The 22,990-nt window shown below is 45.3% G+C and overlaps 1 protein-coding gene across 8 annotated transcripts in view; it reads right to left on the bottom strand.

The window, feature by feature from the left end:
- The window catches only part of OSBPL2 (oxysterol binding protein like 2), a 391,960-nt gene that overhangs the window by 223,158 nt on the left and 145,812 nt on the right, over positions 1–22,990 (bottom strand). For 7 of the 8 annotated variants that reach the window (XM_085619766.1, XM_085619768.1, XM_085619763.1 and 4 more), the window contains one exon: positions 18,337–18,475. In XM_085619766.1, coding sequence (XP_085475892.1) covers positions 18,337–18,475 — 139 coding nt within the window. Of the gene's footprint in view, positions 1–18,336; positions 18,476–21,486; positions 21,599–22,990 lie in introns of those variants that run through there. The other variant, XM_085619769.1, reaches the window with a different exon arrangement.

Consider the following 22,990-nt stretch of genomic DNA (forward strand, 5'->3'; position numbering starts at 1 on the left):
GACAAAATTCATGCTCTGGGTGGATTTTGCAGTTTTCCGATGCTATTCTTCAAAATCATATAAAAGTTGCTGATTTTCTGTGGAAGTCATGAGCAGGTCAAACTTTTTTGCTGCCATTCTAACAGGACGAGTGTAGAATCAGAAAAATGCGCTGCATTGTGACTGGTGTGCTCTTATGACCGGAGTACCCTGTCTCAATCCAATCTTGATCCTGGATGCTGATTTGAGGTCATGGACGAACACTGATCATGCATGTGTGCCATGACCTAAGCCTACCTCATAGTAATGCAGACTATTTAGACTTGGAGGCTCGCACCGAAAGCTACCCTCATAGATACGGGGCGACTGCTCATACCTGGAGTTAAGGGAGATGAGCACTATGGTGGAAGAATACCAGTTTTTGTATTCAATAAAATCAGTAATGTGAACAGGCTTTTCTACCTGTATCACAGGAATGGGGCCTACTAGCCCACTTGTGAAAAGTTCCATAACGGCTGTGCACTTAACTTACTCTTGGTCTTCATGGATCGTGTGCAGAGCCGTGATACTTATGTGTGCGCCTTGGGACAGCGTGTGATACTTGCATGTGCTTGCTGGGTTGCATGTGTGTGACTGTGTATGGTACATAAGATGGAGCCTGTGGGTTCGATTTTGGAAGCACAGGGCCTGTAGAGGCTGAAGAGGTGAGAACTATAACCCCAATACAGGAGATGTGTATTTCTGACATTCCTGAAGGCTGGGATGTATCACACACACTGAAGATAGAGAAGTAGCTCACCCTCTTTGCGCATCAAATGTTTCTTTGATTCCAAGAAAAGTTACTGGTCAGTGGTGCCTGGGTTGATTATCCGGAATACAGTGGGACTTATAAGGTCAGTACTACCAAGGAATCTGATAGAAAGGAAGACTTAGTCCTTTGAACTTTTATTGGGCATATTTCAGTGAAAGCGAACACCCAAGTGTGAGTCCCGATTACTCCCATGGCCAGTTTTGGGGATCACTCAGATTTTTGCACCACTTCTGCTGTTGCAGACAGTCTTTTTGAAAACAGGCAGTGCAGAGGAACAAGCACGTCAAAGGAGCAGACACCCCCCAACACGAATTTCAATGGCCAGACTCTAAATAGCATGTCTGGATTTGGTGGCATGTGCCCCATACTCTGCTGAACAGCCCTGTCTCATCAGAAGAAAGAAGTTCACCAAGACTTCTTTGCTTCTGGAATCATGACAGGGGACCAAGGTCTGCCAGTCTCCCACATGGGTGATGGGACATCACCCAGTAGGTCAAGAGTATACCCTGAGCCTGGAGCACCAGTCCTCTGCCTTCCAAGACCAGAGCACTGTTTGAGGAGCAGAGTGCTTACGATCGGTCTACTAAGACCAGTGATCCCTGTGATGAGGAGAGTGCATGGCGGGAGCAAGGCTCAGCATGGATCTTAGCGAATGTATCCCGCTGAGCAAAGTGTGAAACTGGTTACTCCAGTCATGACTGTTGAAGGAGTGCGTGCCTCCGACGCTGATTCTGCGATGTTGGTGGTCCCTTGTGTTGCCAGGATGTGGAACACCCTAAAATTTGGGCTTGTCGTCAGTGTGTATGCCACAGTCAGCGGCCCTCATGTGAGCAGGACGGGAGCTGCCATGAAGTACAGGCGGTTGGTTGCCCGAGTGGCACCAAATACGGAGACCACCAATTAATCAAGAAGGTATGGGAAGGTGGGCATCGTGCAGTGCATTTTAGAAAAAAGCAACAAACATTATCCTTCTCAGTTGATTTCCCTCTTGACAGCACCTCAGAATATTCACAAAGCTGGTCTTAATGAGATTGGAGAACTGAGAACAAAATTTCTCCGCAAAGTTAACTGGGTTGAAATACAACTGGGATCAGAGGGGTAATGCCCAAAAAATAAGTTTATTTCAAAATAGTTTAAAATGGGAGCGGCTTTCTTGCTCTATCCCTTTTTGGATTGTTTTTGCTGTTCTTTCAGGTCTCTTGGTTATGTCTAAAGAGTTTACAGTGAAAGCTGGCTGCTCACATTAATGGTCAAAAATATACAGATGACTTGGTGTTATTGAAAACAGCAGGACTTAATTTATGGAAGTAACTAATCGCCCTAGATATCCAATGCAAAAAAAAAGAACTTCCTGCCCAAAGCCAAGATGCATTGAAAAAAGAATTAGAAACAGAGGGTAACATGGGAGGTGCAAAACTTAAGATGTCTTTATTGCAGTTATCTCAAATGTGTTTTTTTAATATCTATGTTCTCTAGCATGGGCCCTCTCTTATAGTCACATGCTTGAATCCTTGCCTGTCGTCAGGCTGGGAATCGGTGCCAACTTTAAATAGAAGTAAACAGTTTTTAAAAGTCATAGGCATCAACAAGTGTTTGTTTAGTAGCACATCCACCTCATTTGAAACATCTCAAACTTCAGCCAATGGTAAAGAATTGTTGAGCTGCACTACTTCCCTTCATGGCCACCATAGCTCCGATTTCTTCCTCACAACATACGTGAGGGAGTTCCTGAAAACAGCTCTGTGTTTGACCTTGTATTGGTAACTTCCAGATCCTTAACTTTTTCTCTGTGGACTGCAGCCAGCTCTATCTCCTGCTTTCCTGAAATTATGAGTTGTTTCAGGAGATTTCTGAGATTTTCACCTGAGAACCATCCAAGGGGGACTGTCCGCTCTCAACAACTGCTACTATGGCAGAGAAAGACAAAATGTTCTGCTTAGTCTGTGGAGAGAAAACCTACACTGATGATCCTTCTGTTCAGTGAATTCATTACCTTCATTCCACTCAAAGAGTCTTGTTGCAACATCTGTAATACCTTCCCTTCAAAGACGCTTATGGACAGAGAAAGGAGCTTGGCTTGTACTTGCTGTCAAAGAAGAGAATTCCTACGTTTAAAGGCAGGTGCCCTCTCCTCTTGAAAGATTCAGTGAAAAGTGCCTCACCAAGCACTTCCATGAAGGCAGTGAAAAAAAATGCAGCACATGAAACTTCCTCTGTTGGAATTTACCTCAGTAACACCTGCAGCCAACTCCTCCAAACATCAGACCTTCCTTTCTCCCTCGGAAAAGGTGTTAAAAAAAGCGAGGACCAACATGTGCAAAAAAATGCATGAAAATACAGCAATATTGACATCCAGTTAGACTGGCTTCCTAAGTCGTCAACGGCCAAAGTTCCAATGAGAAAGATCATGTCACTGATGACCATTCCTTCCACGAGTCCCTCACCAACAGTCCATTACCAGTGTCCAATCGTCAATTAGCAAGTAGCCATTGAGGACAGTATGTTACCGATCCCTGTGGTGACCATCACTCTCTAAGACTATGAGCCCATCGACAAAGCATCCAACATCGATAGTGACAATGCAGCTACCACTGACTACAGTGACCACATAAACTACGACAGCCTTGTTGATGACAGGAATCCATTTTCAAACTTTCATTTTTCTGCATTTGCCGGTGAAATTCTCAACACAACCTTGGTGCACATACTGAATTCAGAATTGGAAGAGGATTTCAGCAACCAGGGGCAAGCTTTGTATATTGCCTACTGTCTTGGGCAGCTGGATGCAAACCAAGTACTCAAAATGAGGAGGGGGAGTAATACTCATAGGAGTAGAAGTATCAGCCTCAGAGCTTCGCGGGGGACAGCCACTCAAGCATTTATGAGGAGCCTTACCCACAGAGTTCCTACAGGGACCCACCTACGATGTACATTTCTTTGTATTCATTAGCATGTTCCAACAGCTGATGGAGACAAGAGGATACTTTGACAGGAACTTCAGGCTCAGCCACAGACAGGTCCACTACTTAGTCCAACACTCCCTCCACCGCCTCTTCTGCAACCAGATACCCTCTTCCTGCCTCTGCCGCTTCCCACAACACCAATTCCGTTCCCTAGGGTACACATGAATAGGAGAGGGAAGACTACATTTCTCCTAGAGAAGGCAAAAGAATTGCCTACACAATCGGATTTTCCTCCATACATTGGTCGCTTTCATGCTGTCAGAACCACTTTCAAAAGAGACATGAGTCACAAAAGAGAAACTGGGAACAACCATTGGGCTATGGCCTTTTACTCCCGATGTCCCAGGACCAGACCCACTACGGGTCCCGAATAACGGGGCCAAGTACCACCCCATCCAGCACTTAACTGTAGGTGGTAGTGCGGGACGAGCAGTTAAAGGCTTCTCAGGAGGAGTTCGGTGCTAGGCAACACAGTCTTATACATCAACATACACAGAAACAGTAGCGGCAGTAAGTGGATCATCCAGTCAATTACAAGTGCTTACAGAAAATTGAGCATTTAATGTAAACACACAAAGCATATACGACACTCAAAAATCCATTCTCTTAAGGTCAATGTGTTAGCACTCTCTTGGGCGGAGTCCCTGAGTCCTTCAGTCCCTTCTAGTATGGGTGGTGATTCCCCATTCTAGACTAGAGGAGACTCCAAGATGTGGCACACACCAGCCCCACTAACCACAAAGTCTTCTGCTTTGCCTTGAGAGTTCAGGTTTATCAGCATTAAGGTGCTAAATTTGTTCAAGTCCCCAACAGCCTGGAACAGTCTTACTCAACCCGATGGCAGCCAGCAATCCATGGAGATCCGGGACACTCCTCTGAAAGCTCTGGTCTCCCATTACTGAGTGCCCGCGACCTCTCGTGGTCTTTCTCCCCTGACGCAATGGCCTCTTCAGGACTTGGACAACCCACGTTGAAGTCAGACTTCCGTACTCCGCTCCAGAGGCGACTGGCAAGTGCTCCTTCCTGCTTCCTGAACCCAAACTAGCTGACTACCTACGTGGACCCTCAACCATGGTAGAAAAATAGTATGAGCTGCAGGCTGCTGCATTTTCGAAGAGCTGGGGCCTTGGCACCGCGGCTTACAGGCTGACCTCAAATGTTGGAGCTCCCCCCTATAAATCCCACTCTGCCAGGATCCAAGCAAATTATTACCTGCAGTTTTACATATTCAATACTTATTAATGTCTTTCATTAATGTCTTGAGCCTAACCAAGTGACTGGTTTGTAATTTGTAGGTATACAAGGCCGGCATTGTATCCCCTTAATGCTTATTTCCCAATGGTCACCCAACTTTCCAACAGGCGAAGCAAGCAAAATATTCAAGTCATACAAACAGTACTCAGGCATAACACTTGGTGCCATCATTGGGACAATACAGCTCCAAGTCCACTAGTTGGATAAGCATTTGCCACCTCGAAGGGTACACCTGATAAAGTTTTATTTGCATATCATACTCTTGGCCTATCAAAATATTATACAACAGATACAAGTCCTAGCACAATTATGCGCACGAAAATATCCAAGCATTCTAGGTGGCTTAGAAATTCCTGCCTCAACGGCATATCGAAACAAGTTATATTCCAACAGCATATATTAAACATAATAGACAACCCCAGACAACATCATGAGCACAACATGGCTTCAAGCCCTCTAGTTGGCTAAGCATTTACCATTTCAACAGCACATTAAAATCAATTAGCACCCATATTATATCCTTTACTTAAAGTACATGTTAGAAACCTCTAGCAACTTCACATGAGTACATGCTATCTAGTTAGGCACCAGTTGATCATCTCTTTGCAATATAGGTTAAACAACCAGAAGAAACTTTAAATCTACCACAACCAAACATACATGGAATTAAATCAAAGGTAAATGAATGAAAGACCTGTCTTGAAAAGATTGCAAGTACCTGATGCCGCATTAGTTCTGCCTAGATGTACGGTTGCTAATTGCGGGCAATCGTACATCTCAGCAGAACTAAACAAATAGCAATGCCATTCAGCACACACCCAGCGATTTACGGAACAGTCAATGCCATTCCATGGCAGGATGTAACTCCAATATAATAAATACATCATCAAACCATACACTAATCCAAAGCTGCTCCTGCTAGGTTGGTTGTGCCATCTCAATAGTGCTATTGGTGAATAAAAAAAAGGTCAAACTTCTATCATTTGTGAGTGAAGACCACATATAGTATTTTCTTGATGGTTTATCGGTGCCTGCAGCCCTTGGGGTTCCAAGGATCCTGGACAGACCATATATGTGTACTACAGGTGGCTTAACAGGGCCTCCAGGGATTTGGCTTCAGTCATTTCAAATTAGACTCCCAGAAAATTGCCATTTAACACGATCCAAAACTGAAAAAGGATCATTATCTGCTATGAATTTAGTAAAAAATCAGGTCTCAACTTCCTCTCTGACTACAAGTCCTTCTGGTTTGATTACATTACATGCAAAACAAAGACATCCACAGCAAGTAGTACAAAAAATGTGCACAGGAACCTTAGCCCATCTCTCAATTTCACTTCACAAAACGTTAATCAAAGATCGAACTGTCTAATCCTAAAGACATCAAAAAGGCAAGTCACACCTCCTGTAAGAATGACGTCACTCGACCATAAAATCACCAGCAACTAGTAATCACCAACCTTCCACCCCTATAGAAAATGAAAAAGACAAGTGTAGCAGTCCAATAACATTCACCCTCTAAAAGCACAATCCGTTATAGTTACTACAATCCAGCTTTCACTGGAAGTGTGTAACATATACTTGCCCTCCTCAATGCCTAGGACAATGTCCTCAAAATTGAAACAAGCATTGGCATAGCCATTAGGTCTCGCCTTTGGGACCTGATAAGTGTTTAGCCATGCAACAGTTGATGTTGTTGCACCATGGATATTGTACTGCATAACTAAATACTTATTAGGTCTCAAAAGGGGAGACCTACTGGCTATGCGAATGCTTGTTTACAAATGGATCTCATCCGGGAAAACGTGGCTTGGATGAAAGGAGTCGCTCTGTGCACCTCTGGCCAGGATGTGCTGCAGTCTGATACTTGTGCACATTTTCACATAATCCAGGGCAGTGGTAGAAGATGCTAAACTGGAGTTACGTAGGAGCAGAGCTTACCCTTAAGAAACGTCACATTTCTGGCGGAGTACCGTGAACTTATGACTGAACAGTATTTTGTGTTATAAAGATAGATTGAAAACAATACAACGCCCCACAATCTGAGAGGTCCTTGTGTGCTCCTAGTGCCCTGTGAGCCTATTTCTTTCTCTTTCACAAAAGTGGTCATTCAGTCTTAATCCCTGTTTGACATCTCACTTGTTCGACTTGTTTGCTTTGAAACAAATGTGTAACCCAAACCTGAGGCTCTCGTGACGTGTCTGGAGCTCAGATTGAGAGAGGCGAAAAAGTCTGAAGAGTACCTAAATCCTCATTGGAAAACTGTCTTTATTGTTCCTCAGCAACAGGGCCAGACTGCTCACTGTGCCACCCTGGCATTTTCCCATCGGACTGCAGGCTAGCTGGCTGTTTTCAGTGCAGGGTGGGTTGCTGTGACCCCACCCTTGCCTTCATGGCCCCATTGCAGTCATAGCATCCCGCTGTGCTGGGCTCTGACCCTAAGAAAAGTGTACTCAAAACACCTCACTCTCTTAGATCTGGGGGATAGTGCCTCCCAACCCACTGAGCTTTGCATTACAGATGTGGCTTCAGATTAGAAGGCACTGAGCACTCCTCAGCAGCGACGGGGTCCAGTGCATAGTGGATGGCCAGCGTGAAGCAGGAGGCGACCACAGCGGGCAAGCCACAGTGCTGGCATGTGAGGTCAAGAGGTCGGAGAGCTGGCTAGCTCGAGACAAGGCCAGTGCCAATGGTGCGCAGCTATGGGGTCCGCTCCTTCGTGCCAGACGATGGCAGGTATACCCTTGTAGAGCTCTGTGGGCAGAGCACGGGGCACGAGTGCTGCTCATCCCTCTGCCCATCCACGCCAGGGGCAGCGTTGGCTCAGCCTGTGGTGTTGACTCGGTCTCAGCCCCTCTGACTCATTCTCGCTCTATTCGTCCTTTGAATAAAGTGAGGCCACATGATTGAGTTTTATCTCCGCGGGGTGCGGATAACAAACTCATCGTATCGCCTGCCACAGTCCACCAGTGACAATGGGGCAGCTGGGGGGGGGGGGGACGGGCAGTAAAAACATGCCGCCCCCATGCGCTGGCCAGTTTCTTCTTCCTTTAACGGTGCCGGAATCTTTTGCCGGTTAGTGCGAGCATCTGCCAATGTTTTAAAGGGGACGCCTCGTCCTCTTGTCCACAAACGGTCTGGGCATAGCGAGGTGCACTGCCTCAGAGTGCTTTCAGTTTCCTTTATTGGAGAGGTCACCGCCCGCATGAAACGTATGCTTTGGGGGTTTGTTCCCCCGGAGGGTGTGTGATGGTGGTGCTAGCAAAAACAAATGATATGCAACGGGGGAAGGGGGGGGTGGATTGACCACATTGGTAACTGATATATTAAGAGTGATCAGATCTTGAAAAATAAAAACTAGTACATTTTAGAAAAAGAGACATAGAACTACAATCCTGAATTAGCCGAGGAGCACACAATGACTTGATTGGCAGCGCTCGCCAACATATGAAACACAGACAACGCGGCACTATGGTGGATTTATTGCATCTTTTACATCCAGTGACAGCCCATCCCAGCGGCTCCTAACGAATTCTGCCCAGTAGCACATAAATAATAATGAGTGGTGCGAGCGCGCACTTCCAGGAATGTAAAGAATGCAGCGGACACCCGGCTGCGCTGCTCCTCGCTCATGAGACTCCTAGGCCATGGGAGTCCACGTTTAGAGAGAAGGAGGGACATGCACCCGCCTTTGGCCAATTGCTGGCTTTCAATTTTTGAAAGCAACACGCAAGGACCAATCACTTCAGCTTTTCAGCAAACTCGTGCCTGTGGCTTTTTTTTTAGCCACATGCACGAGTATGCTGAAAAGCTGAAGTGATTCCAAGAGGTCATTTTCTAGAGCAGCGCATACGCGCTGCGCTAGGCTCGACCTAAAAACTGCCGGTGCTCAGCACCGATGAGACCCGGGCCACTTAAAGCCATGGGTCACCGTGTCCGGAGTGTAGAATCCGTGAGCGTCGCTGCTCCTCATGAACCTAATTCGATTTTGTACAAAATATCCTCCCTTCTCGTGCTCAAATTCAGCATGTGGGGGGAGGGTCACCCAGTTTCAAAAGTAAAATAAAACAGAACACCTGGGCCTTAAGGAGGCCTCCTGCATCCATACATACAGCCTGTGGTCACACTGCGCCATTATCACAGGGTGGAGGCCTGTCGCCTGCCAGCCACCTACAAATTAACAGACTGGGCACAAGTCACACCTCGGCCCCCTTCAAAGACAGGTAGCTTCAATGGACTCAGACCGCGACCTGACTGTATCACTGCCCCATTAAAGAGCAGGGAGGAGGGGCAGAGAAAGGAGGGCTTTTAACTCATTACCAGATGACAAGCAATGAAAAGATTCCACAGCTGAAAGGGGGTGCAGGAAAGGCACTAATGAAGGACACAGTACGGGGAGGGGCAGAGGCTGTGCAGCGATAACACAGAGTGCCATGGTAGTGACAGTCACAAATGCAGATGAGATGAAACTTACCTGACACGACAAGACCAGGTGCCCACCCTTAGGGTGCAAACAAACGATGCTATATTAGTAGGACAAAGAACACCGTCTATGACCCAGTTCTGGCAACATGTGTACATTCAGTCATACTACTAAGAATGATCGCAGTGTCATTTTACGGTAGCAGGAACTGCACAGGCAGCTGGGGCGTGAAGAGCTCCAAGGGCTTGCAGAGGTCAAGTTAGTGGGTGCTAGGGACCACCAACTGCTGAGATACCCGCTAAGAGCGCACACGCCTATACTGAGAGCACACAGGCTTCACGTCACGACATGCGCAGAACACGTGTAGCCTACACCAGTGAATGCCTCAGAGGCCTGGATCCGGAAAAGCATCAAAGTGTGGCACCTCCTTTGCTGCCCCATCCCTTCTCATTTGGAGTTCTCACGCATCTGTGAAAGGTCAGGCGTTCCTTCACACCACAGCCCACATCCCGCCCTTCTGCGGAACCAAACGGACCTGATGGAGCGGGCCTTCCTGCCCTCTCTGGCCATGTGCAGGGGGTGTTTATTTTTACTGCCTGTTTACCGAATAGCCAAGTATTGGCAAAGTCATTTTTTACGAGCTTGAGTTTTACAAAGAGGCGGTAGCACCAGGACGGCAGTGGTGGATGTTTACTTCCCATAAACAGAGATCCTTGCACTGCTGCTGCACGTGTAGGACTCTTTGTGTGCACTGCTGTGTTACAATCTGGAACCGGCCTCTGTAATATTGAAACGTGTGCTGCTGCTACCTGCGCCACACTTCTGCTGTATATATGTATTTATTTATTATTTAATTGTTGTCTTACATAGCACAGACATCATCCAGCAGGGTTTAAGCGTGCTCTACCTAGGTGGGCGCGAAAACGAATATTATTAAAAATACATTGTTAGTTACCAACACACAGAGTACACAGGGTGGGTCATGGTGCACAATATTGGCTGGAGTGCAATCTTTGGGAATTTAAAGAGGATTACAATGCAAATGGATAACAACTGCGTAGTTTTGCACAAACTAGTAAACATGGCATATCAAGTAAATATAGGTGGAGTATAAACTAGGAAGAAGCCTGTGTGGGCAAAACATGGTAAAGTATAGACATCAGGAAATAGATATGGTGGATTCATTGACAGCCCATCCCAGCGGCTGCTAACAAATTCTACCCCGTAGCACATAAATAATAACGAGTGGTGCGCGCGCACACTTCCAGGAATGTAAGGAATGCAGCTGGCACCCTGCCGCGTTGCTGCTCGCTCCCGAGACCACCAGGCCAAGGGAGTCAACGTTTAGAGAGAAGGCAAGCCATGCACCTGCCTTTGGCCAATTTTGGGCTTTCAATTTTTGAAAGCCACACGCAATGGCCAATCACTTCAGCTTTTCAGCAAACTCCTGCGTGTGGCTTTTTTTTAGCCACACGCACGAGTTTGCTGAAAAGCTGAAGTGATTCCAAGACGTCATTTTCTAGATCAGCACATGCGCGCTGCGCTAGGCTCGACCTAAAAAGGGACATCTGCTAAGCTATAATTCAGAATGCAAGGATGGTGGTAAAAATAATGTATTTACTAGTGGCACGGTCAATATCTAGATTTGCGACTTATTGGGCACAACTAGTTAATTTTATTTACCCTACAGCCCACTTTGCTGTGGCCGTTCCCAGTTTTTGGTGGTAGTGGATGCTTATGGGTCAAAGGCAATCTTCACCCAGGAAAACATAGTAGGGTTACAGAACAGCATAGCTGAAAACATTATACCCTTTCCAAAACGAAATTATAAGAGATCAGAGTAGTTTACCTCTAAGCCACCTATATCCCAAAGAAAAGAAGAAACGGTTCAGCCTTACTTTAGAGGAATAACCACAAGAGTACACAGCGAAGAAACCACCTGTGACTTTACATGCCTTAGGTTGGGCTACCACAAGTGGCTTGTCTAACCTCAACTTTGTGTAGGTGATCAAGGTTTAATGAGACAGAATGAGATTTCCATTAGGGTCTCAAAACTGCCAACAAGTATGGCTCGATGATGCTGAAAGAAAGGAAACTCCCACTTGCTCTTGGGTTTGTTTGTCCATCCTTAATAGAATTTGGAAACAGGGAAGTTAAGGACATCTTTGATAGCCTCCTAATGGACTTCCAAACTATGGATTCCATTTCCTATCCTATTTGTGCATATGGAACCAAGTGAGGTGCCCATCACTGACATACCGACCCATGTCCGGATAATGATCATCTTCTGGCTCAGTTTATACTCTCAAACTTAATGCAAGTGGCTGAATTAAACCTCTTCTTCAATCCTTATCTCCACCAAAAGAAATCTCAAAGAGATACTCATTGATAGTCAAAATCTTTGGCTTTGCATTTTTTGTCAGGACTAGAGATTTAACCGTTTAAATGTACACATATCGTGGGATCCCTTATGATGCTGCTGCTTCTACCTCAATTTAATGAACTTTTAAGTCTGCACACATCATGTGATCTTAAGATCACTATATCTGGATGCAGCAGCAATAGTGTAAATAAAGAACATCATGTTTGTTGTTAATTTGCAAAGTGCATCTGCCGTTGTTAGCAAACCTAATACCGAGGTAGGTAAAACCAATAACAAGTGTTTTCTGTTTTTTTAAGTAGCTTCAAAACATAGTTGTTCTTCCTCAACTCTAAATGGACCACTGAGCGCCACTATCCACGCCCAATGAAAAGCCATGATACTTAGCCTCAGTTCAAAAGGATCTTTATATAAAACATCTTTATACAAAATATACACAAACACCTGAAGAGTACATCACTGAACAGCAAATCCGAAAAAAAACAGCAATTCAAAAGAGGGCAATGAATGAGAAACGTGTACTTCTGTCAGTGGCACCCTTCTGCTCCAAAAGGATAACCATAGTAGTAGCGATCTCAACCCACTGATGGCACATCACCCAATAGAGTCATCTATGGTCGAGGGGCCGGTGTAAAGTTCCAGCTGTGGACTGCTTTTTTGAGCAGTCAGGGGTGGGGGGGTTTTGTGGGTGGTTTTTAGGTCTCGCCTGAGCCAGCGCTATAGCGCTGCTCTCGCGAGAGCTTTTGTAAAAGGGGGATCTGGAAGTGCAAACTAGTGCTTTTCAGGCCTCCAAATACAGTGCATGTGCGCCGGGCGCGCGCACCATTTGGCAGCCTGAAAGCACTAGTTTGCACTTTCAAAACCCCCGTTTACAAAAGCTCATTTCGCGGCAGCTTTGATGAGAACATCAAAGCGGCCGTGAAACGACCTCACCATTTGCCACCCCCTCCCTTATCCCACTTCCCTCACAATGGCGACAGCTTGTTCTTTATTTCAGTCTCCATCTCTTCCTTTTCGCATTCTCTTTGTGAGAGCTGTTTATAACTTTGTAAAAAGCGAATTTAAAGTTCTGATTTGTCTTCTTGGGTTAAACAGCCTAGGGTTACCTTGGAAGAGAAGAGTGTTATTTGTTTATTTTTTAAATGCATGTCACAAGTCTTGCTTGGTTATTTTAATGACGTGAATTGCTTTCAGGTTAGGTCATCCAAACACGAGAAGGAAGTAAATAGTTCGTGGTTGCTATAGTAACTTGTGTAATACAGCTTTTGCTTAAAAATAGTCTAGAATTTTGCAGCCGGAGCTCTGTGAGGCGCCTGTGCAGAGGTCTCTTCAGTTGCTCTTGCAGAATTAAAATAGTGTGCTGCCCCTCCGATCATTAATTTCCATTTCGTTTATCTGAGAACACAAATTCGACTAATTACCACTAACAAACATTTCCTATTTATGTGAAAAGTCACGCTCACTCTCAGAGGCTGCACCAGATATACGATATTAAAGTAATTCTTTTGGCAGGTAACAGAAAATCCTCTTCCTTCTGGAGGAACAGATCCTTTGATGGAATTTTCTACACCATACTTTATACATGGTGAAGGGAATTCCGCTGTGGATTCTGCACCCTCCCAAAAATCTGAGGAGATTCTGTTGCCAGTCAATTCTGAATGACGTTGTTTCCAAACTCAGTTTGTTGTGATGTTGTGTGACAGGCAGCAGTTCCTGTTTTTCGAGATGTGACCATCGCCAAATACAGTTGTTAGTTTTTGAGGGTCACACTTAAGTAATTACAATAAACAAGCATTGGCAAAAACAATAGATTTGACCGTGGGCTAGCAGGGTGGTTTTTTTTTTATTATTGCAAGCAAATGCCACAAAAAAGAAGGAAACAGTGCAGTTGCCTACACGTGAAACCACTTGTTTGCAATAAAAATGTTAAAAATATACAATCATTGCATTTCATTTTAAAGGAAGTGTTTGTTTGCTTCTTAGTAAGTAGGTATACATAGAAACAGGTATGGAAACCCATGTAAATCTTCAATTTTCAATCAATCCGAAAATTCTGTATTTTAACTTTAAATTAGCAGTCTCCTGTGCCGGTCTCATAGGGTAAGCATCAAAGTGACATGGTGGTGTGCCGCAAAGAAGCCTGCTTTCATTATTAGGCAATGAAGCCAAGCGTCTGTTGCATCCTACAGAAGAAACGGACCTTCTCAGGAAAGTTCCACCCATCCACTCCAGATCTTTCTCTCTCCCCTTGCTCCTCCATTTCTTTTACCTTTCTTGTCTACCTTCCTTGTCTATCCCTTATGCTGCTGTTCTAAACCCCCCATCTTTTTTTAAATAGCCATATACCTTTTCACAAAAGTATACTATTTTTCTGGTTACCGGTATTTCTTCATTTTGACATTTCCCCATAATAGAATTTTGTCAGGCTGACTTTCTTCATTGTGGAAATTTGTTAAAATGCCGGAATGCCTAATGGAGGAGCCAAACATAATATGGCCTCTCCTCCATGCCCCAAATGTATGGTTAAAACAAGTATTTGCAATGCAGTAGGTCTCGCATTTGCGAGAGGTCAAGCTAGTGGCATTGTAAATGACAATGCCCTTTATTTATGTTTTAAAAATCAACACATAAATAGAAGGAATTGTCATTTACAGTGCCAATAGCTCAAACTCTCGTAAATGCGAGACCTATTGCATTGCAAATGCTTGTTGTAGGTTGTAGGTCGTTACCACGCATTCCGTTGCAATGCATGCCTTTACCACGCATGCCTTACAACGAAATGCTATTTCCTCGCAGAACCTTTACCACGAATATTCCTTTACCATGCATACTTGCATGGTGATGGAATACCTCTTGGTAAAGGTTATACCCCTCCCCTGTACCCTCAAGTGACCCCCCCAAACCTTATTATTATTACCCCTGCCCGTTACCCTCAATCTTTATGTATATATATTTTTTAAATACTTTTATGCCCCTTACCTCTTCACGTCTTCTTGATTTTACTTGCTGACGTCCTACGTCGTAAAGAGGAAGCGTCATTCCGTTTCCTCTAAAACGACGCCGATTTTCACCACTTCCTGACGTTTTAACTTTTTGGAGGGGGGGGGGCCCTTTTTTTTCCGCACGTATTTTTTTATCTTTGGGGGAGACCCCCCCCCCCCCAAGCCCCCTTTTTCTATTTTTTCTCTTTAACACAAGTCTTCGCCGACATCAAAAACGGACTGAATCAGACGAAGATGAACCCGTTCCAGTGCAGCTTGCATGGTAAAGACGGTCGGAGAAGGCATACGCATGGTAAAGACGTTTACGTGGTAAGTGTACCGTTGTAAACGTAACGCGTAGAAAAGCCTTCGTGGTTAAGGATGTTTCCCGTTTTTTGTATTGTTCGGATACCGCCAGTGACACTGTGGGTGTCTGAGTAGCCCTTCGGAAGGTAGATGGGCGTCCATTACCTCCCTTTTATCAACGGGCAGAGGTGTCACTCCCTTTCTCTCGCTGGGCCGGCCCATTAACCCCTTGGCTGCGGCAGGAATTCCGCCGCAGCGCTGGGGGGGTTTGGGGGCAGCGCGGTGGCGCTGTGCTCATGACGGAGCCACTCCGTCATGAGTCACGGTTGAGCTGTGCTCATGACGGAGTGGTTCCGTCACGACTCCGCCCACTGCGCTAATCGCCCGCACAGGCGGGGAATTAGCACCGCGTGGGAGGAGCGGCCGCCAACGGCCGCGGCATGACAGAACCACTCCGTCATGAGCACACGGCACCCGTGGCTCATGACGGAGTGGTTCCGTCATGAGCAGGGAAGGGGTTAATATATGCATATGACGCGGGGGCAGGGGGGCTTGAGCAGAAGTGGCCTCACTTGATTTCAAGTGTGTTTCACCAGTGTAAATTAATCCGTGCATTTCTTTTTTTAAGAATATGTCGCCGAAGTAGTGCTTTGCGGAACGACAATATGCAAAAGTGGGCCACTTTTATTTAGCGTGCCCGGACCGATTTTAAATCCCAATCCCACCTTTTCGTTCTACAGGTTCAGGCGTCGACCTTTAGACCCAAGAGGCTCGAATCAAAGTGCAGCTGGGAATGAAATGAGATAAAAAGAATGAATAAGGCCGGTCATGGCATACCATAGTTGCAAAGAGGGTGCTCTTTAGTGAATGTAATACTTAGCTCGTGTGTCAGGGAGGAGAATGCGACTAATATGGGCCTAATTCTGCAGGGATAGCAGGAGTCGGGACATGCAAATAGTCTAGAAGGCAATCTCGGTGACGATCCAACTTAATACACACTTCTATTAATACTCTGCTCAGGTGTGTCAATATAGGCCAGTAGGGCACAGGTAAATGGCATACGTGAAGAGTCTTGTGGTGGAAACTTTACTCCCGGCCAGCGCCTTCTGAAACCAGTAGGGTGAGCCAAGCATCAGCCGCTCTTCCTCCCTGTGTGCACGCGCAACAATCTCATCTGCAACGTGTCAACTGTGAGTCAGGAAATACCAGCTGGAGTCATGCACGTCCTCGCGCCGCAAACAACGTACACGTCAGTGGAATGAGTCAGCGAATGGGCTCGCGCACATGGCGTCGCTTGTTTACTCGGGAAGGGCAGGGCGTCGGTGCGGCGTCTGACAGCAGCGTCTAAAGGACGGGTCTCGTGGCTGGTCTGTGCCCAGTGTACGAGTCCAGGGGATGGCCTTCTGGGCCGCCCAGTCAGAGTGGCACTAGAAATATGGCGAGTGAAGTAATGAGGCGCTGTAGTGAATGCAACAACTCCCAGCAAGGCTGCTGAGGCTCGTCAGTCACCCTACGAACATGGATTAGTACTTTGACCAGTAAACTTGCAAAACACACAAATCAACGAAAACAATTAGCACTTCAGAAACATTTATATAAAATTCAACCGTGGACCAAAAGAATGAGGCTTCCTAACTGGTCCGCAGTGTCTCTATCCCCTTGCAAGTTTTCCGGCACAGCACACGAATGGCAAGTCTAAACTCCTTTCAACTACCCCTCCACCACTCCCGGTTACCTGGTTCTACCATCTTATCCCACAAGGCCATGGGACCGGCCACACCAAAAAACGTAAGTTGATGAACCATGACAACTGTATTTGGGGCAGAGGCCCGGAACTCATCTGTTTCCAATGAGTCCCAAGTCCCCTTTCTACAGGTAAGGGGCACATCCAAATGATTTTCTTCACCCCCGGGCGGGAGGGGGGGGGGGGGAAGAGAGGAGTCTTCCAGGTGCAGCTGTGTGGTCGCCCACCCCAAACTTGGTAAGGCTCAAAGCACAAGATTCATTAGGAACTGTGAATAAATCTATCCGTTGGTTCCATAACACTATTGACCCATTCCCCTTTCTCAGTAACTTAGTGCCACCATAAGAGCATCTCTCTGCATTACGCTGTAGTAAGTTCAAGGCATTCCAATCCCACCAGCAAATGGTTCACACTTTGGAGTCATAGGGTCTACGGAGTCTTATGACATGTTTTGCTATTAACTCCGCTAATGTGACAACAAACACAGTTTCACAATTACTGAGGCCCTACCACTGCAACTCGCATCAATGTCTGTTGCAGAGTTAGGCTTAAGCCCACGTTGTACCAGATGAACTTATTTTTCTCATCATGAGAATCCTTTTCGTATAACACCCCAATAGTTAAGCTCCTTACTTTGCTTCTGCCCAACACTTCTCTACCCGGTCCCTGTGGGACTGGGAGCAATGTTGATCCCATACATTTGGTTAACTTTTACCTTCTGCATTATCGTTAATCAAAATTCATAATTTGCTTTTTGAGGTCAACTCAGCCTTCATGAACGCCGCTCGTATCTCCAAACAGTCAAAACTTAGTTGCCACCTCCACAAGCCTCCTCTGCAGCACAGTGTCCCTCTCTCCCAGATCACTTCGAAAAATTTTCATGCATGGCATCCCTCTTTATACAAAAGGTGTCAAACACTTCCATAGGCTTCATCAAGGTGAAATAAATGAAGCATCAAAAGGATGTAAGGCTAGAGGTCTACCCCGGAATGCCGTCTTAGCAGCAGTTTATAAATATTGACTAAAGGGTATGCTTAAAACCCCTGCCCACCCGCACAGCATTAGGCTTCAAACCTCTGTTGGGCACTCTCCATGACACTTTCGTCTTACCCATCGTCTCATCAGAACGGCAGGCACAGTGCTGTGTGCTCTTCATCTTCTGAAAAGTCTCTCTCTCGGATGGAATATTATACACCAATAAATTTTAGATGGCCATTTTTAGCATATTCACATTCACTAAATATGTATGGAATGAACCCGCTTCTAAATAATTTACAAAGTTCTAGCACGGATTGGCATTAATGGACCTATGTTGGGCAATGCTGTTCTACACACAGTTATAAGACATGCATAGATGATCCACAAAGTTCAAAATGTCACTAACAAAGGACCTTGTTATTAATGAATATACTTATTATGTAACTGGAACAGTACAATGGAATTGATTTAAGGAATGTATGTAATCGCTGCCATTACGCAAAGATTCAAATCTGACCTGTGCTTCTTGATGCCGTTCTCCTGGGCGTGTTCATTGTGATCTTCGGACATGTTGCTTTTGTTGTCTGTAAGGGTCATGTCACTCACTTTGTGATTTAGGTCTGAAAAGTCCCCTGAAGAGTTGTCTGAATCGAAGCCTGTGGGGCCAAGGCAGAAATAATTAGGTTTGACCCTTGCAATTCAGTGCCTTATAATATCGCTTGAGTCTTGAATCTTGCGAACAAATCCCATCTCCGCCAGTCTCTACTCACGTCCGTCGACACGGCACCTTGAGTGAGAAGTGACCTTCCCAGCACCACGAGGCTGACTCACCTTGGCCAGCTTTCACCTGTTTCTATCATGTTTCGATAACACACTGCTTTGCTACCTGTAAGCAGCAATTAAGGCTATATAATTATCACAATCTTGTTTTACAGGCTGTTGGCAGCGGCATCCTAAAATAACTTGGCATTCCTGGGCACCTTTTCTCCCCATGCACATAAAACGTAAGACCTTTGCTCGGGAAAACAGCCAGCAGGAATTAACAGGAATGGAATGTACCAAAAGTGCTAAGTCACATTAAGCCGCTGGTGGAAAAGCCTGGACTTGAGAGATGTGCCCCACTGACCAGGCTAGTATGGAGGCTGCAAATTGCCCGGACCAAGAAGGGTCTTCAGCGGGTGGGACCAGGAGACGAGAGGTCTGGGTAGAGAGGCCCTAAAAGCAAGAATATCAATGCAAAATGTGCAACCACCTCACCATAGACATTTAATGAGGTGCATGACAGTACATACCCAATTAAATTCAGTCTTGGATTCAGGCTGGGAAAATAAGTGCTATACCTTACTATTGGAGAGGCAACTGCTGAGAGACTCACCAACGGTGGAGTAGACCAAAACTAGTCTGGTCACTGGATGCCTACAAATCAAACCCACTGTGAATGGGTCTTCACGACCAATCACCTGATGGCACAGGGAGGGATTCAGTTACACATAAAGAAGCTAGTGCAGAACAAGGCCACGCCACATCTACTTCACAAAGTGAATGAAATGAATGAAAAGAGCATTTATAAAGCGCGATGGCTAACCTAAGGCGTCCCAGCGCTATATAGAGCTGCGTGTGCGTAAAACAAAAAGGAGACCTAATCTGAGATATTAAACAGCAGCGTTTTTAGCCCCAAAGTAGTCGTGCAAACATCTTGGTGTCCAAACTAGATTTCTGGCTCAAAATTGTAGGTCGCTGAAACTCAGAGCAACAACCATAGTGCTAGGGCAGCGTTTGTACAGATGGAGTAAATATGCTACAAGCACACTGGCTACCCTTCCCAAACTCTAAAAGTGTCTATATCAGTACACAAATTAGACATTCACAGCCATTCGGGTTCTGGAGTACTGGGGTGACCTAGAGCTGCTATTTTGGTAGCGAGGAATCAGTCGCCTATTCACCTGGACAAAAAGCTGCCGTGTATAATCGCTCTAATTTCTGAATTAAAACTCTATGTTTCAACTGTGGGGAGCTTGAATTGTCAGAAGACCAGAAACTGGCATATCTATGTTCTGGTTTGACAGCACAGCTCTCGCCAGACTATTAAGTAAGCATTACTAGAGAGATGTTTGGCTCTGCCACATGTTGGGATCCAGGAGTACATGTTTTGATCAGGCATAAGTTGTGTGCTGCCACAAAAAAGTGCTTCTCCTCCACACAGCTGTGATCATTTTGTTGATTTATCCAGCTGCCTGAGCTTTAACTTTCAGGGGCACACACGACATTGTAACGATATTAAAATGTCTTAGAGAACAAGATCGTTTTTTTCCCCCCTCCTCTGGCAGAAGTGCAGATGGAAGCGTGTAGTCATTAACCTACATGGATTTTTAGGTCTGGGTTGACAGTGCAACAGTCAGCTGACCTTTTAACCTACACCAATATTATTCTACAGTTCTTTGCTTCCACACAAATAAATATTAATTCACCTGTTATTTACTTGTAATGCTTACATTGCCATACAACATTCTTGTTAAGCCAGACCTATTGGCATTGCCAATGCTGCTTTATTGGTTACCAGAAGTCGCCTTCCACTGATTGGTCATCACAGAACACAGTTAATAGAGCTGAAGGATAATCACAGTTTTCAATACCTGTGTTGTTCAAGCAGCATATTTAATGTGACACTTGTCAACTCACACCAAAGTACACGCAGCAATACAAATGAATTAGTGTGCAAAGTATTCAATCATGGGAATGAAAAGGTCTATGAATTATCCTAATACATTTATGTCAATAAGGAGAAGTGACACCCAGATCCGGAAAGCATTAAAATATGTCTATTTTCAACACAAATAACACTGTATTCAGGGTATGAGCTACGCAAATAAATTATTAAGTATATATGTGCAGCTGCGTCTAGGTCTACCTTCTCCACAATCCTACATGCTAAAGCGCTACAAAACTTGCCATACCATGGTTGGAGCATGTCACTGAAGCTTGCGCACCTCAACAAACATTTCTCACAGAGGCCATTCTACACCCAACACCCTCCCAGCCAAACAATATCCGGGCACCAATGCAAATCGGAGTGTTTTGCGGTCTCGTTAGGGGTATAAAATCTATATAAATGTGACCACAAAATACGAATTTAGTCAGTGAAATCAGGCAAGCTGTATAATCTGTGACATGAGGCGTGCTAGGAATTCACAAACCTCCTTGCCACAACAAGTGAGAAGTGCAAATTACCAAAAGGAATTGATTAACAACCATCATGTATAACCACAGCAGACAGTGCCTGGGGACACTAATTATGGTTGCAGAAACCTGATCACCTTTCACAGATGGTATCTCTGCCTCATGACATAATTCATTATACACTCTCCTCTGTGCAGCAAGAAAGGTTATTATATCGCTGTAATGTATTTTAAAGAACCAGACAAACAGCGAAAGGGTGAAGCTTGCAGTGTGTCTGATGGAATATGGAGGGTTCATGATCTAGTCTTCCACCCAACGTCTTCAAGTTGAATGGCCAAGTTCAAGGAGGTTGGTCAAGGTAGAGCAAGCAATACAAGTCTATGCTAAGTGGTTTTACCTCTACGTGCCGACCTCGAGCTATCACACCAAATAGTTTGCATTTAGGAATAGCTAGACCAAATAGGAGGAGCCATCTTAAAACAATACTCACAGGAACGTTCTCAACACCACTTAGAAGAGCTTCCAATGAGAACCACAGCACATAACAGGATAGCAGCAGAGAGGAGCGCAGGCGGGAGGACATCCTGAAAGTGGCACGAGCTGCCACAGATGTGGGAATAAAATTATAGAGCCTCCTGCCAATGCCAAGGTGAGCCTGCGGTTCATGACATCACAAGAGGAACTTGCAAATCAAGACGTACCGGTTCCCAGCGAACAACCAGGCAACACAGCAACCCTCTGGAATGAATTGCAGCCTGACATACCACATCCGACTAGTCATTTACGAATGCAGAGCTGAAAATTACAGCTCTCGAGAATATCAGTCATGGAAAATGAGAAGTGACTGAATGGGAATCTCAGAGCTGTGCAGCGGCGGATCTGCCACAGATTCACGCGAAGACTGTTATAATTATGAATCACGCAAGTTGCCAGATGAACTAGGAGACGTGTCCAAGTAAGCAGACACAAAAAGCATCACAGCAGCAGAGTCTATAATTTACAAATAAGCATATAGCCATATTCTGTCAATACCACCAGAGCGTCCCTCGACAGCATGACAGCAAGAGGTCTGTTCCCTCAAGCGAGGCACTTCAAATTAAGGGTAGCATGCCTACAGTTAAAGGTATGGGATTACCACCTTCAGCAGCCTCCCCAGCTTCCTGGAACTGGGGCAGATTGGCAGTGGTGCAGGAGAGGCAGCTGGCTGCAAGTCATGGTAAGCCAAAAGCCACAGTACAAGAGGAGAACCCCAGTGTCCATCTCTTGAGGTGAAGGTGGTCACTGCGATATCCTCACCATGAGAGGCAGAAAGAGGGAGAAGTGGTAAAATAAGAAGGTTGGGCTAAAGAGGTCCCTCTCAAGGGAAGAAGACAGACATTGTCTATTAGTCCTAGTTTTTTCTAAAACATACAGCTTTAGACGCCAACATATTCTGGCATGCATGAGGCATGTGCCACCATGGGTGGGTGGGGGCTGGGACACCAAACAATATACATAAGAAGCAAGTAGTATTGGTTCAAAGGCATGGGTATTGGAGATCAAGGACCAAGTTACAGACACTTTAGATCTGAAACATGCATTGGCAATGTCAATAGCTCTGGTTTAAGAAAGCACTGTCAAGCCAGACCGAAAAATCCAGGTAAGTTAATAGCTTGCTCCTCCCATCTGTGCTGCGACCAGAGAAAGACACCATAAATTACCTAGTTATTGAATACACTTTAATAACATTACAATGGCATGTTTATGCATCCATTAAAGATCAAGGTCAGGCAGCTGGATAAATAAACAAAATGGACACAGCTGTGTGGAGTGTAAGCACTTTCTTGTGGCAGGACACAATGTCTGCCAATCAAAACAAGTACTCCAGACTCCTAAATGGGCGGAGCCAAAGCCTCTCCTCTGGTGATTCTCACAATATTGTCCGGTGATCACTGCGCTGTCAAGCCAGACCACAAAAAGATATTGTTGTTTCAAATAGCTTCACAGAACAATTC

The sequence above is a fragment of the Triturus cristatus genome, chromosome 7 (genome assembly GCF_964204655.1).
Source record: "Triturus cristatus chromosome 7, aTriCri1.1, whole genome shotgun sequence".
Lineage (NCBI taxonomy): Eukaryota > Metazoa > Chordata > Amphibia > Caudata > Salamandridae > Triturus > Triturus cristatus.